Source organism: Punica granatum, chromosome 8 (assembly GCF_007655135.1).
Source record: "Punica granatum isolate Tunisia-2019 chromosome 8, ASM765513v2, whole genome shotgun sequence".
Lineage (NCBI taxonomy): Eukaryota > Viridiplantae > Streptophyta > Magnoliopsida > Myrtales > Lythraceae > Punica > Punica granatum.
The window spans coordinates 16,674,248-16,685,443 of record NC_045134.1 but is presented as its reverse complement, the minus strand read 5'-3'; the positions used below and the strand labels follow the sequence as shown (position 1 = coordinate 16,685,443).

Genomic DNA, 11,196 nt, shown 5'->3' with positions numbered 1-11,196 from the left:
AGGAGTTCTCGACACCGGGGGCCTAGGTTGAGAGGGCTGAGCCGTCGCGGGTGTGTAATGGTCGTATGATTGTGAGGTCGCCGGTGGCGGGACCGGCGGGGCCGAGTAGTAAATCGACTGAGGCTGGTGCTGTGGGGGCGGAGGGAAGTAAGTAGGAGCAGTGGTCGGTGTGGTCGTGAGGTTCACCGAGTATTGTTGGGACGCCTGATGTGCCGTATTGACGGCGTTCACTGAAACTTCATTCTCTCTCCTTCCGCCGGAAGATGACGGCTTGGCGGGGATCTTCTTTGACGACTCCTCTCCTTTGCTGGCGGGGGTCTTCCATCCTTCCGAGCTTAATCCCCAAATCCAGCTTTTTTCCGGCCTCAATGAGGTCGGAAAACGACGAAGTGTGGGCCAACAGGTGTGAATAGTACACTCCCCTCAATGTGGAGTGAAACAACTGGATCTGTTGCGCTTCACTGATCGGAGGGATGTGTTTTGCCGCTTGGGCACGCCACTTGGTAGCATATTCCTCGAACCGTTGACCCTGCGCCATTTCTTTCGTGCTCAGTTCCAGGAGGGTGGGAGGCGTCTCTGCGCAATATCGGTATTGGTCGATAAACTTCCGGGAGAGGTCTTCCCATGTAGGGATGTCCTCGGCCTTCCGCGACATGAACCAATCGAGGGCCGACCCCGATAGGCTATCCTGGAAGGAGTGGATGACAAACTCCTCGTACTCCCAATAGTGTAGCATCTTCCCTCGATAGTGGCGGAGGTGGTGGCGTGGATCCGTCGTACCCTCATAGGTCTTGAACTCCGGGACCTTGAACTTCGGGGGCAGCCGCATGCCCGGGAATAGGCTGCCGTCGCCGTAGCGTGCGTCGGGTCGAGCATCGCCCGCTTGTAAAGCTCGTATCGTCTCTTCCATTCGCTTCAGCCTACGTTCCTGTTCGGCATCGGCCTCGGGGAAGAAATGCGTCGGCGAGGCGAACTGGGCCGCATGAATCGGCGTGCCTGGTTCGTGGAAGGTGGTGTTTATAGGGGGCGGTACCTGGTGTGAGAGGGCGACATGGGGTTGTAGAGATGGGTATGGAGGAAGTTCTGTGGCTTGAAGATGAATCGGAGCGGGCGCACTAGGCACCGGGAAAACCATCGGTGGAGGTGCTGTGTAGGCCGTCGCTGGGATCGGTATAGAGATAGGAGGAGGCTCGGGCAGGACCTGCTCCGAGGACAGGAACGTCGCCGGTGAGAGAGGGACTGCCGTGGGGGCTGGTGGTGGCGGATATGAGCTGGTGAAAGGGTGAGCTACGGACGTATGCAGTGTTGGTGGCGCGGGCACCTCCATGTTCTCCGGGGCCTGAGTCGGCGGGACCCAAGGAGTTGGGTCGGCTGTTGGTCCTTGTCCCAGCAAAGGCGTGGAGCTCGAGGATACGCAGTTTGGTCCCCTGAGTAGGGCAAGCAGCTCTGCCATGTTGGTTGCCATTTGGTTGACCGTGCCCTCGAGTGCCGCGATGCGGGCCTTGTCGTCGGAGGCGGAGAATGTCTGTGAGGTCCGTGCAAGGGGTGCTCCTAAAGACGTCGGGGGCTGGAGATGCGTTGGAGGAGCGCCCGAGTACGCCGAGAGCACGCCTGCAGGAGTCGGAGGTGGCGGAGCGTGTGTTGGAGGTGGTTGAGAATGGGCCGGAGCCGGCGGGTTGACTTCTTCGGAGATGTCGACTCGATCTTCTTCTGCCATTCTGACACGTTGACGAGTCGGATAACGGTGCGACGCCAGTTGTGATCACCTAGATTCCAAGAATGTGTAAGGGCAAACATCGACATTTTGAGATGATAAGTGCGAAATAAATAAAGGGGTAAGATGTATGAGATGCATGAATTTTCGAAATGCTAATGTCATTACATTGATTAGATTCAAGCTCCATAGTTTTACAAAATAGAACGCACGAAAGAAAAGGAACATAAACGTAAAGCCGACATCCCTTTACGCTCGGTGGCCGGTTGAGAGCGGCGCAGGTCCGAGCGAGGGCAAAAAATGGGCGCGTCCGCTAATCCTAGGGGTGGGCAATCTCGCGCGCCCTTGCCTGCACTCGGTCCAACCTCGCGCTCAAGCGGGCCATCTCCCTGTCTAGGTGCGCGACTCGAGCGCGTGCTCGGCCCAATTCCGTCTGAAGCTCCCTGTAGTCGGCGACCTCCGCGTGGGAATCAACAAGCTCGCAACGGAGCCTATCTCGTTCCTCCCTGATGGCCCGTAGCTCCGCGTGCATGGCCGCTTGGATGGAGCTTTCGGCTTCGGGAGCGAGGGTAGATGAAGCTCGAGGAGTCGGGGTGGCCTGGGACCGTTGTGGTGGTGTCGATCCCTGCAGGTAGAACCGAGCCACGTATGCCGATGTGGCGGAGAATGCTCGCTCTTCGTCGGTGGGGTGCTCGGGGAAATACAGACGCTGTATGGTGCTAGCGTCCCGTTGGCGGCGGATCTCCCGAATCTGTAAGAATCTTGCGGGGGCCGAGGATGTAGAGTCGGCCCATTGGATGCGGAAAGGTAGGCGGTCCGCTTCGGCGGGAATGTCCTGTAGGCCGCCGAGTTGTCTGATTACCCGGCCCGGGAATATGAGCATGCTCCCCAAGTGGCTAAGGAGGGGGACTCCCCCAATCCCGGGACATCCTGTGATCATGGGGCCGCCGGGGTTCCATCGGGCGACCCATAGGAACCGTGTGGGCGTCAGCTCGCGCCAAAAGCGTCTCCATTCCGAGAATCTATGCTCGGGAGGTGGGATAACTGGTACCAGGCGCTCGATCAGCGAGCGCTCATCGGCGATGTAGGAGAACGGATGCGATGAGCAAAAGGGGCGGATATGGGCGAGAAGCCAAATCTGCAGTAGGTGCGGGGATCCCCTTATCCTGTCGCGTCGAATCTCTCTAACATAGTCTAGAGACCGAACGGTCTCGGCTAGTAAAGCCTCCACGTAACTATTGCCTCTCACCGCTTGGAGGACGACTTGGGCTATAGCCCCGTCAACGAGGTTCGGCGAGTATAGGAACAGAAGAGTGCCAAAGACTAAGAGAAGGAATCCATGGCATGCGTCGCGCTAATAGGATGCCGTCGAGGGCGTCAACGCACGGAGGAGCATCCAATCGGAGAGCCACGCGATCCTGATGCCGTGATCCCATCCTTGGTGAAGCTCTTCGTGGATGTCTTGGGTGGGTATGCCGAGGAGGCTGGAGAGCTGACCTCGAATGGTTGCGAACGGGTTAGGCACGAAAATGCCTTAGGTCGTGGGTGTGGGCCTCTGGATGAGTGCCGTGTATTCCTCGATCGTAGGGGCTAACTCTGTCCCCTGGAGGTTGAATACTACGTGCTCGGGGTCCCAAAACTCCGTGGCGGTCCTCAAGAAGATCCAATCCACCGGAGTTTCCGTGAACATGACCATATCTCCGATAATGCCCCGGATGAAGGCGTGGTCCACTGGTCGGAGAGTCCTCCAAATGCGCATGATGTCTTGCCTTGGCGGTGTGATCGCTTCTAGTCTGAGACCGGGAGCCGGGCGGTCCATCCTTACCTAGATGGAGGAGATGTCGGCTTAACGCCTTAAGAATCAAATCAGTGTAATGTCCTAAGTTTTTTTCGAAAATAATGCATGCAGTGCGGAAAGATAAGCTATAGTCACGTTCTTTACAGTATACATCACTCGTTCTTACAGAAAAACACAAAAGGCCCGTCTTAAAGAAAAAACTACGGGCCGACTCAAAGACTCGACTTTTTGGGTCGGTTGTCGGCATGGAGGTAAGAATGGGTCCAGCATGACGGTCCCTGTGTATGCATGGTTTTCGGTGCTATTGGGAGAACCGCTAACTAGGGATGGGGGCTCCCGATACAAGGGTGTGAATTCCTTGAAATCGAGCGAGGATCTTTGGGGGCCGGTTCGGTGGCATAGCCGACTCGATCCGTTCCCTTACTCGGAACCTCTGACTAACCTAGCTTCCTATCTTGGTGCCCGTGGGATTTCGGACAAAGTACCTAAGAATCCGCTAGAATGATGCGATGCATGTGCGGGAAATAAAAGTGCGCAAAGTAGATAAGCGGGAAATGCAGAAAGCGGTAAATAAACAAGCAAGCAAAGCAAGCGGGAATGAGCCCGAACCCTCTAAGTGTCCCCATTGGAGTCGCCAAGCTGTGCGCACCCGAATTTCATCTCGTCGGGGCACGCAAGCGCGAAGCCTAGGCGACGCGGCTTGGGGTTATTTACCTTCCCGGGGACGCGCGAAGGACACACGTGAGAATGAGTCGCCATTTACTGTTTACGACCCGTAGGTCGAGGGCCGTTGAGTCGCCCGGGTCTAGGGGTACGGGGTACACCTAAATGCTGAGGCAATGGTCGTGCGGAACCAAAAATTCCGAATTCGGGGGTTCCATTACGTGCGGGCCTATATCCTGCACGCCCTTTCGGTACTCTAGTTTGCTAGACTTTCCGATTTTGTTTATTTACCGCGTGATTTAGGGTTGCACTTGACTCGCCCGCTTTGACACCGTAAAGTCGATGAATCGATCGAGTTGGGCCAAGAATCCGAAGGATGAGTAGGCTTGTGCGTCGAGGGATTGGTTCGCTATCTTAGCGTTACAGTTCCTCGAACCGTGATGGTCGATTCCCTGCGCGAATCGAGACCACGATTATTCAGCTTGCTCATCCCTTGGTGCCGATAGACCGACTTAACCGACTCGACACTCGGACCTCTCGCTCGCCGATCGGGGATCCTTACAAGTGAATGAGTGAGTATACAAATAAAATTCTCACAATGTTCTCTCAAATGATTACAAAGTATAACTGAATTAAGTAAACGGATCCCGATCGGTTTGCATTGGGCTAATATTCCGCTCCTGCTCACCGTGTGTTTTGAATGACCGATAAATAAATTAAGGCAACGCGGGCTCAATGAGCCGGGGGTCGGGTCCAATCGAACCGACGGTTTGCAGGAGAACCGATTAGTTCCCACTGTAACCGTTGGTCCGATCGAGCTCCCGGGTGATATCTAGACACGTTTCACACATCCAATCCAAATTGCCTTCCACATAGGCCATATTTGGAGTGTGATGGTGACTCGAGACTAGATCTCATTCCGCGCTCGGGTTGCACGCACTCAGTGAATTAGGAGGCGTTGGACCTCGTGTTCGGTGAGTTGGGGCGTTGGACCCCGTGCAACACGTAACCTATGGGCTCGGGCCCGAACCGCAATAAATCATCATGGGTAAGGATAAAACAGAAGAAAATTGATGAAATTGACATAATACAGACAACAACTGACAACTGTCGGTGAATACAAACAAATGGTGTATTAAGTCGAATATACGTGATTTAATCGGTTATTAGCCGGGGTTGATTGGCAAACAATGTGTCTAGCCTAGGCAAACATAGATGGTGGGACTAGAATATGGTTCTAAGCCGATTACATGGGTGGATTTGTTTTAGAGCTTTTATTCGGTTAAGCGTCACTGCAGTTTCACCGAATTAACCAAAACTCGTGTTTTGACTCTAGATTGGAATCTAATATTCCACCTATCCATTATCTAATGTTTGCTTAGGTCGAGTGCACGATTAATCCGGTTCTTCGTGTTTTGTAACTGAAATGAAATGTCCACCATCGAATCTACGATAGGAAGATAGAAACACCGAAAGTGAACGGAATGGGCCATGCGAATGAAACTCGCACCCGAACGGGTGGCCCTTTTCGTTCATAGATCGAGGTGTTTCCCGCTTCCTAGCGTCTAGGGTATCGGTGAGTCGTGGAATGACGGTTATGCCCTTGGACGGTAAAATTGCAATGTTCGGATATAAATCGGAGATTGCGTCACACGAAGGAGTCTGAGAAGGACTCACGCACCCCGACTCGAGCCGCCTCAAATCGGGCCCGGACTCGAGTCATAACATGTGAGTACTCGTTAGACATCAATTCTATTCGTGTGACGTGTCTCGGTATTTTGAAATTGTGAGCTTTTAATGGGAAAGGGCATTCCTGCCGTTCTGTGAACCATAGATGCGTTTAGAAATTAAGGATCGATTAACCCAATTATTTAGTCCAAGTGATTTGATTAGTCACATGATACGTCTTGTTTATCCCGTTTGTGAGATTATTCAACGATTACCGATTTGCATCACAACTACGGGTTCAATGGGCATTTCCCATAACTAATACGTCTAGTAAATAATTGATACGTGGTCGACAATTAAATGGAGAGCACGATTACAAACAATTCCAAGAGCCGACTTCCAAATGGAGGAGGAGGCCGACCTAGACTCGAGGGTAGCCACGGGACACTCGGTCACATCCCGAAGAAAGTGACCGAACATTTCCTTGGCTCACCCCCGGGTCTTAGATGGCCTCTTACGCCGATTTCGGTCGTTTCTTGCATACCCAACACGATAATTATGATGATAATATATATTTTAGTCACCTCCACACCGCCACGATCATAATTACATGAAATCACACAAACGTGCACGAATGAGATATTTAAACGGAAATAACGTGACGATCTTGACTCAAATAATAACGAAATAAATAAAACACGGGAACCGACCCGTCTCGAGGTGGAAGAAAGCCTCCCGGACTCCTGTGGTCCAAGGAAGCACTCGGCCACATTCCTCCAAGGGTGGCCGTGAGCTTCCATGACTCACACGAGTCGGGGGGTTTCTCCGGCCCCGATTCGGATCCTTTCCCGTCATGCTATCACGTCACATGTGATTAACGGTAAAAATACATAGGAATCAACTCGATTTGGGAGGAGAGAGATCGTCCTAGCCCCGGGTAAGCCAAGGGAGCTCACGGGTCTCTCCTTAGAGACTTGGCCGTGAGTCCCGTGGCTCAACCGTGGCTAAGAGGGCCTCTCCCGTCCGGATCCGAGCCGTTTCCCGTCATGGCACGCAAGTTCTTGCATCATACAAACACGGCATGGTCACACGAAGGGATGTCACGGACGCACGTTGCATGGAAATGCATGGGGAGCATGGATCCGGAAGAAAAATATAAACTTTCGTGCATTCCGGATCTCGAACTACATTAACGCCTCCTGTAAACAAATGTTGGAGATCCTAGCTTCTCTAAGTCGTGGCACGCATGGAAATGCATGGTCACACGAAGGGATGTCACGGACGCACGTTGCATGGAAATGCATGGGGAGCATGGATCCGGAAAAAAAATATAAACTTTCGTGCATTCCGGATCTTGAACTACATTAACGCCTCCTGTAAACAAATGTTGGAGATCCTAGCTTCTCTAAGTCGTGAAGAAGTGTTACCTAGCCTCGATGCTCGAGGAAAAGAGTCGGGGAAGCGGCCTTGAGAGTCGCGAGACTCTGTTGAAGCTACGGGTGGAGTGACCCGAGAGGGGGTGCAGTCGCGGCAGTTTCGGGAAAACGGGTCGGCACGCTTGCTCCGACCATGGCACGGTGTGAGATCGGGTTCGTTGGACTCCTAAGAGGCGGGTCTAGATGACCGTGGGCAGACTCGAACGTGCCAAGCCCTGGACGAACCCGAAACAGTGAGAAGAAGTTCGGAAAGAACACAAGGAACCCCGTAAGAGAAAAAAAAGGGGGAATGGTGGTTGTGCACGGTTGATCGGCCCTCGGACCGTGGCCACCTCTTCAAGGGGGAGGGAGAGGGTTGTGAGGAACCCTTGGAATGTGATGGCACGACTCGTCAAAGTCGTGGAGCGAAATGGCACGTCGTTAGGGCACGGTTGCGCGCGGGTGACCCACGGGACCCGATTCTCTTCATTGCTGGAATGTGACGTTGGAGGCTTCAAATCAAAAATCTAAGCCCGGAAATGGACTTAGGGGGTAGGAAATATGTAGGCTAGGGAGTTTGATAATTTTTGGCTTAAGTCGGGTCGGGTGGTTACCGGAGTACCAGGTGGTTTTTCGGTGATTTTGGCCGGTTTCGGCCTCGGCACGGGCTGAACGAGAGTGTGGGGATGGGCTGGAGTTTGAGAGGATTTTGGAGAGAGATTGGCTTGAGAGAGAAGGAGAATCAAGAAGTGATTAAGCTTAATGATGAAAGGGAACATATAGGAGTGGCTAATGGTGTGATTAGGATGAGCTAAGTGTAGTTAGGGGGAACTTATGTGGGCTGCCGAAATTCCCAATGGGATTAGGGAGGGGAAAGTGTCACATTGAGTGTAGGGGAAGCAAGAGAGAAGTGATAGGAAATGATGGAAAGTGATGGATGTGTAAGATGTGTAAGAGATATTTCAAATTTGTGGTGGAGGGAAGGAGGAAGCCTCCTTGGAGCCGCCGGCCATGGGGATGGAGCCGACGGTGGGAGGGTTTTAGCAGCGGCTGGGGCGGTCACGTCGGAGCCGTGGGTTTGAGCCGTGGCTTGGGGTTGAGTCGTGGCTTGATGGCTCGGCTTGGCTGAGCTATGGGCCCCGTTCGATTGAGAGAAAAGCCGAAAAAAGCTTGAGACTTGATTGAACGCGTGCCCGATCTCCGAAGTCCGATTAATTTATAGATTTGGAATGCTTGAACGAAGAGGATTTGAATGAGCATAATATCGCCATACGTCGTGTGAACGAGTGTTCGGGCGACTCGGCGCTTCGAGAGCCGGTTTTGCCCTGTTCGGACGTTTGGAGTGGAGTTGAATGCCCCCGGTCCCCGATTGCTCTTTGTGCATCTTAATACTCGTCTCGGTGACCCTTTTGCCTCGTGGGAGATCGTTGGCTCGTCGTCCCCGGCCGAAGACCGTTGGCCCGGGGGGACCTAGAGACTTGTGACCGAGGTTTTCTTAGTGTTCCCTGGATGTCTTGAGGTGTTCGGGAATCGTTGCGATCTCCGTTTTCCGTGAATGTGCCCCGAAGATTCACCGGGAGGCGTTGGCTTCCACCGAAACGTCATTTGGGGAGCCCCGTAGAGTTCCAAAAGGTCGTCTGAGGCTTGTTCCACGACCCCGGTGGTCCCTGGGTGCCTGTTGGCCCGTTTTGGGGGGTCGTTTACTTGTTAGTGGAGCGGGCCCCGGGAGCCCTGTCAGAAAAGGCGTCCGTGAGAGACCGGGGTGTCCCGGCTTGAGCAGGACACCTCCGAAATACGTCCGGATGCGTCATTGGTCATTTTGGCACTGAGAGGGATTTTTAGAGTCTCATATTGGGCACCTTTCAGTGCTTTAGTGATTCGGTGATGAATAGTGCTACAGTGCTGGCTCCGCTGTTTTCGGGGTTCTTTGCCTGTAAGTTCTTTTGGTTGCTCCCTTCTGCTTTTCTAATGGACCCAGCTCTTCTCCTGTCGTTCATGACTCTGTGCCCGCACGTTCGCCTCTGATTGCCGGGTGGTGAATAGTAACCCGAGCTTTGGTCGGAGATCCTCACGTAGGAAGCTGGTGGGCCAAAATGGGGTGCTGACAACAGGTACAAGCATCGCCATGAACTACGTCAGACTCTGATTCTCGGTCCCACGGGATACGTAGGCGCTCTATCTTAGAGCTCGAGTCTCGCAATACAAGACGCCGACTTTCGGGGAACTTCTTGCGGGTCAAAGCATGACCGCCCAAGCAGCGGAGCTGGCCTCCGGCAAAGCACAATCATTCCTCAGCAGCAAGGCCGGTTTCCGGCAACCCAACAGGTAACCGCCTAGCGGCGAGCCCGGCTTTCGGCAGATAAAACACATCACTGCCACAGAGGTAAGGCTTCAGTGAAACGACTTCGTCCCAGCATCAATGCCTGCCTCCGACAAATCAGCGCTCCTTGGAAGATGTCTCCCCAATATCGATTCATCTCTACTTCATGTGACGGGTGACAATCTCAAGCCAAGAGGAGAATCTTCAGAGTAGTACTCGATGCACTCTGACATCACTATTAGTTGGCAAGCAACGAAGCATTCTGCCACAGCATCGATTGCAACACAAACAAGCTCAGTGATGGAGGAAGCACAATGATTCCTTCCACACCTCACACAACTCCCTAGTGTTTGCATTTATTTTCTGCACATTTCATTCCCGCAATGCTTTTCAATTGGCGTGCACCTTCTCAGGAACGCAGTGCACCTTTCATTTCTGCAATGCACTTTTCAATTGGCGTGCACCTTCTCAGGAACACAGTGCACCTTTTATTTCTGTAATGCACTTTTCAATTGGCGTGCACCTTCTCAAGAACGCAATGCACCTTTCATTTCTGCAATGCACTTTTCAATTGGCGTGAACCTTGTCAGGAACGCAGTGCACCTTTCATTTCTGCAATGCACTTTTCAATTGGCGTGCACCTTCTCAGGAACGCAGTGCACCTTTCATTTCTGCAATGCACTTTTCAATTGGCGTGCACCTTCTCAGGAACGCAGTGCACCTTTCATTTCTGCAGTGCACTTTTCAATTGGCGTGCACCTTCTCAGGAACGCAGTGCACCTATTATTTCTTCAATGCACTTTTCAATTGGCGTGCACCTTCTCAGGAACGCAATGCACCTTTCATTTCTGCAACGCACCTTTCAATTGGCGTGCACCTTCTCAGGAACGCAGTGCACCTTTTATTTCCGCAATGCACTTTTTAATTGGCGTGCATCTCCTCAGGAATGCAGTGCACCTTGCAACCCGCCGGGCTAGCGCCCGTGCACCTTGCAAACCCGCGAAGCAAGCGCTTGTGCACCCCGCAAGTCCACTGGGTAGGCACCTTTGAACCATGCAGTTCATTCGGTATGCGCCCCGTGCAAATTGCAAACCTTTCGGGTCAATCCCGACTTTACTTTTCTGCATCGGGGTCAATCCCGACTTTACTTTTCTGCACCGAGGTCAATTGCACTGAGGTCAATCCCCTTCGGGTCAATCCCGACTTTACTTTTCTGCACCGGGGTCAATCCCCTTCAGGTCAATCCCGACTTTACTTTCTGCACTGGGGTCAATCCCGACTTTAATTGCCTATCTCAGCTCTGTTCCAGACTCTACACGTCCATTGTGCGCATCTCACTATATCTCCTTTTATTAGGTACAACATCCCACATATCCAAAGCAAGAAGGAGAGGGCCATATAGGAAATTCCACATTTATCATTGCTATCAAACTGGGGTGCTTCTGATGTCTTTGGCTGCATCCTCTACTCGAGCAAGCAGTCAAAGAGGGGCAAGCTGTCAGCACCCCATTTTGGCTCACCATTCCAAATTACATTATCAGCAATGATCCAAGCCATGACTTGAGCAGAATATAGAGAAACAACTCAACAGAGTAGAAAATCACTATTCATCCTCAAG

The 11,196-nt window shown here is 52.6% G+C and overlaps 1 protein-coding gene across 1 annotated transcript; it reads right to left on the bottom strand.

Annotated features, from left to right (window-relative positions):
- Window positions 1-238: 238 nt before the first annotated feature.
- Window positions 239-1,717, bottom strand: LOC116188783 (extensin-like). The gene is made up of 2 exons (XM_031518254.1): window positions 1,034-1,717; window positions 239-688 (listed from the first exon to the last, which is right to left on the bottom strand). The coding sequence occupies exons 1-2, from the start codon at window positions 1,715-1,717 to the stop codon at window positions 239-241; spliced, it is 1,134 nt and encodes a 377-aa protein (XP_031374114.1).
- Window positions 1,718-11,196: the final 9,479 nt, after the last annotated feature.

What these genes read in the sequence shown, in the direction of transcription:
- LOC116188783 (XM_031518254.1), bottom strand. Translation starts at nt 1,717, where the DNA reads ATGGCAGAAGAAGATCGAGTCGACATCTCCGAAGAAGTCAACCCGCCG. An exon ending in ATGTCGCCCTCTCACACCAG is followed by an intron (nt 689 to 1,033) that starts GTACCGCCCCCT and finishes CACTCCTTCCAG; the next exon opens with GATAGCCTATCGGGGTCGGC.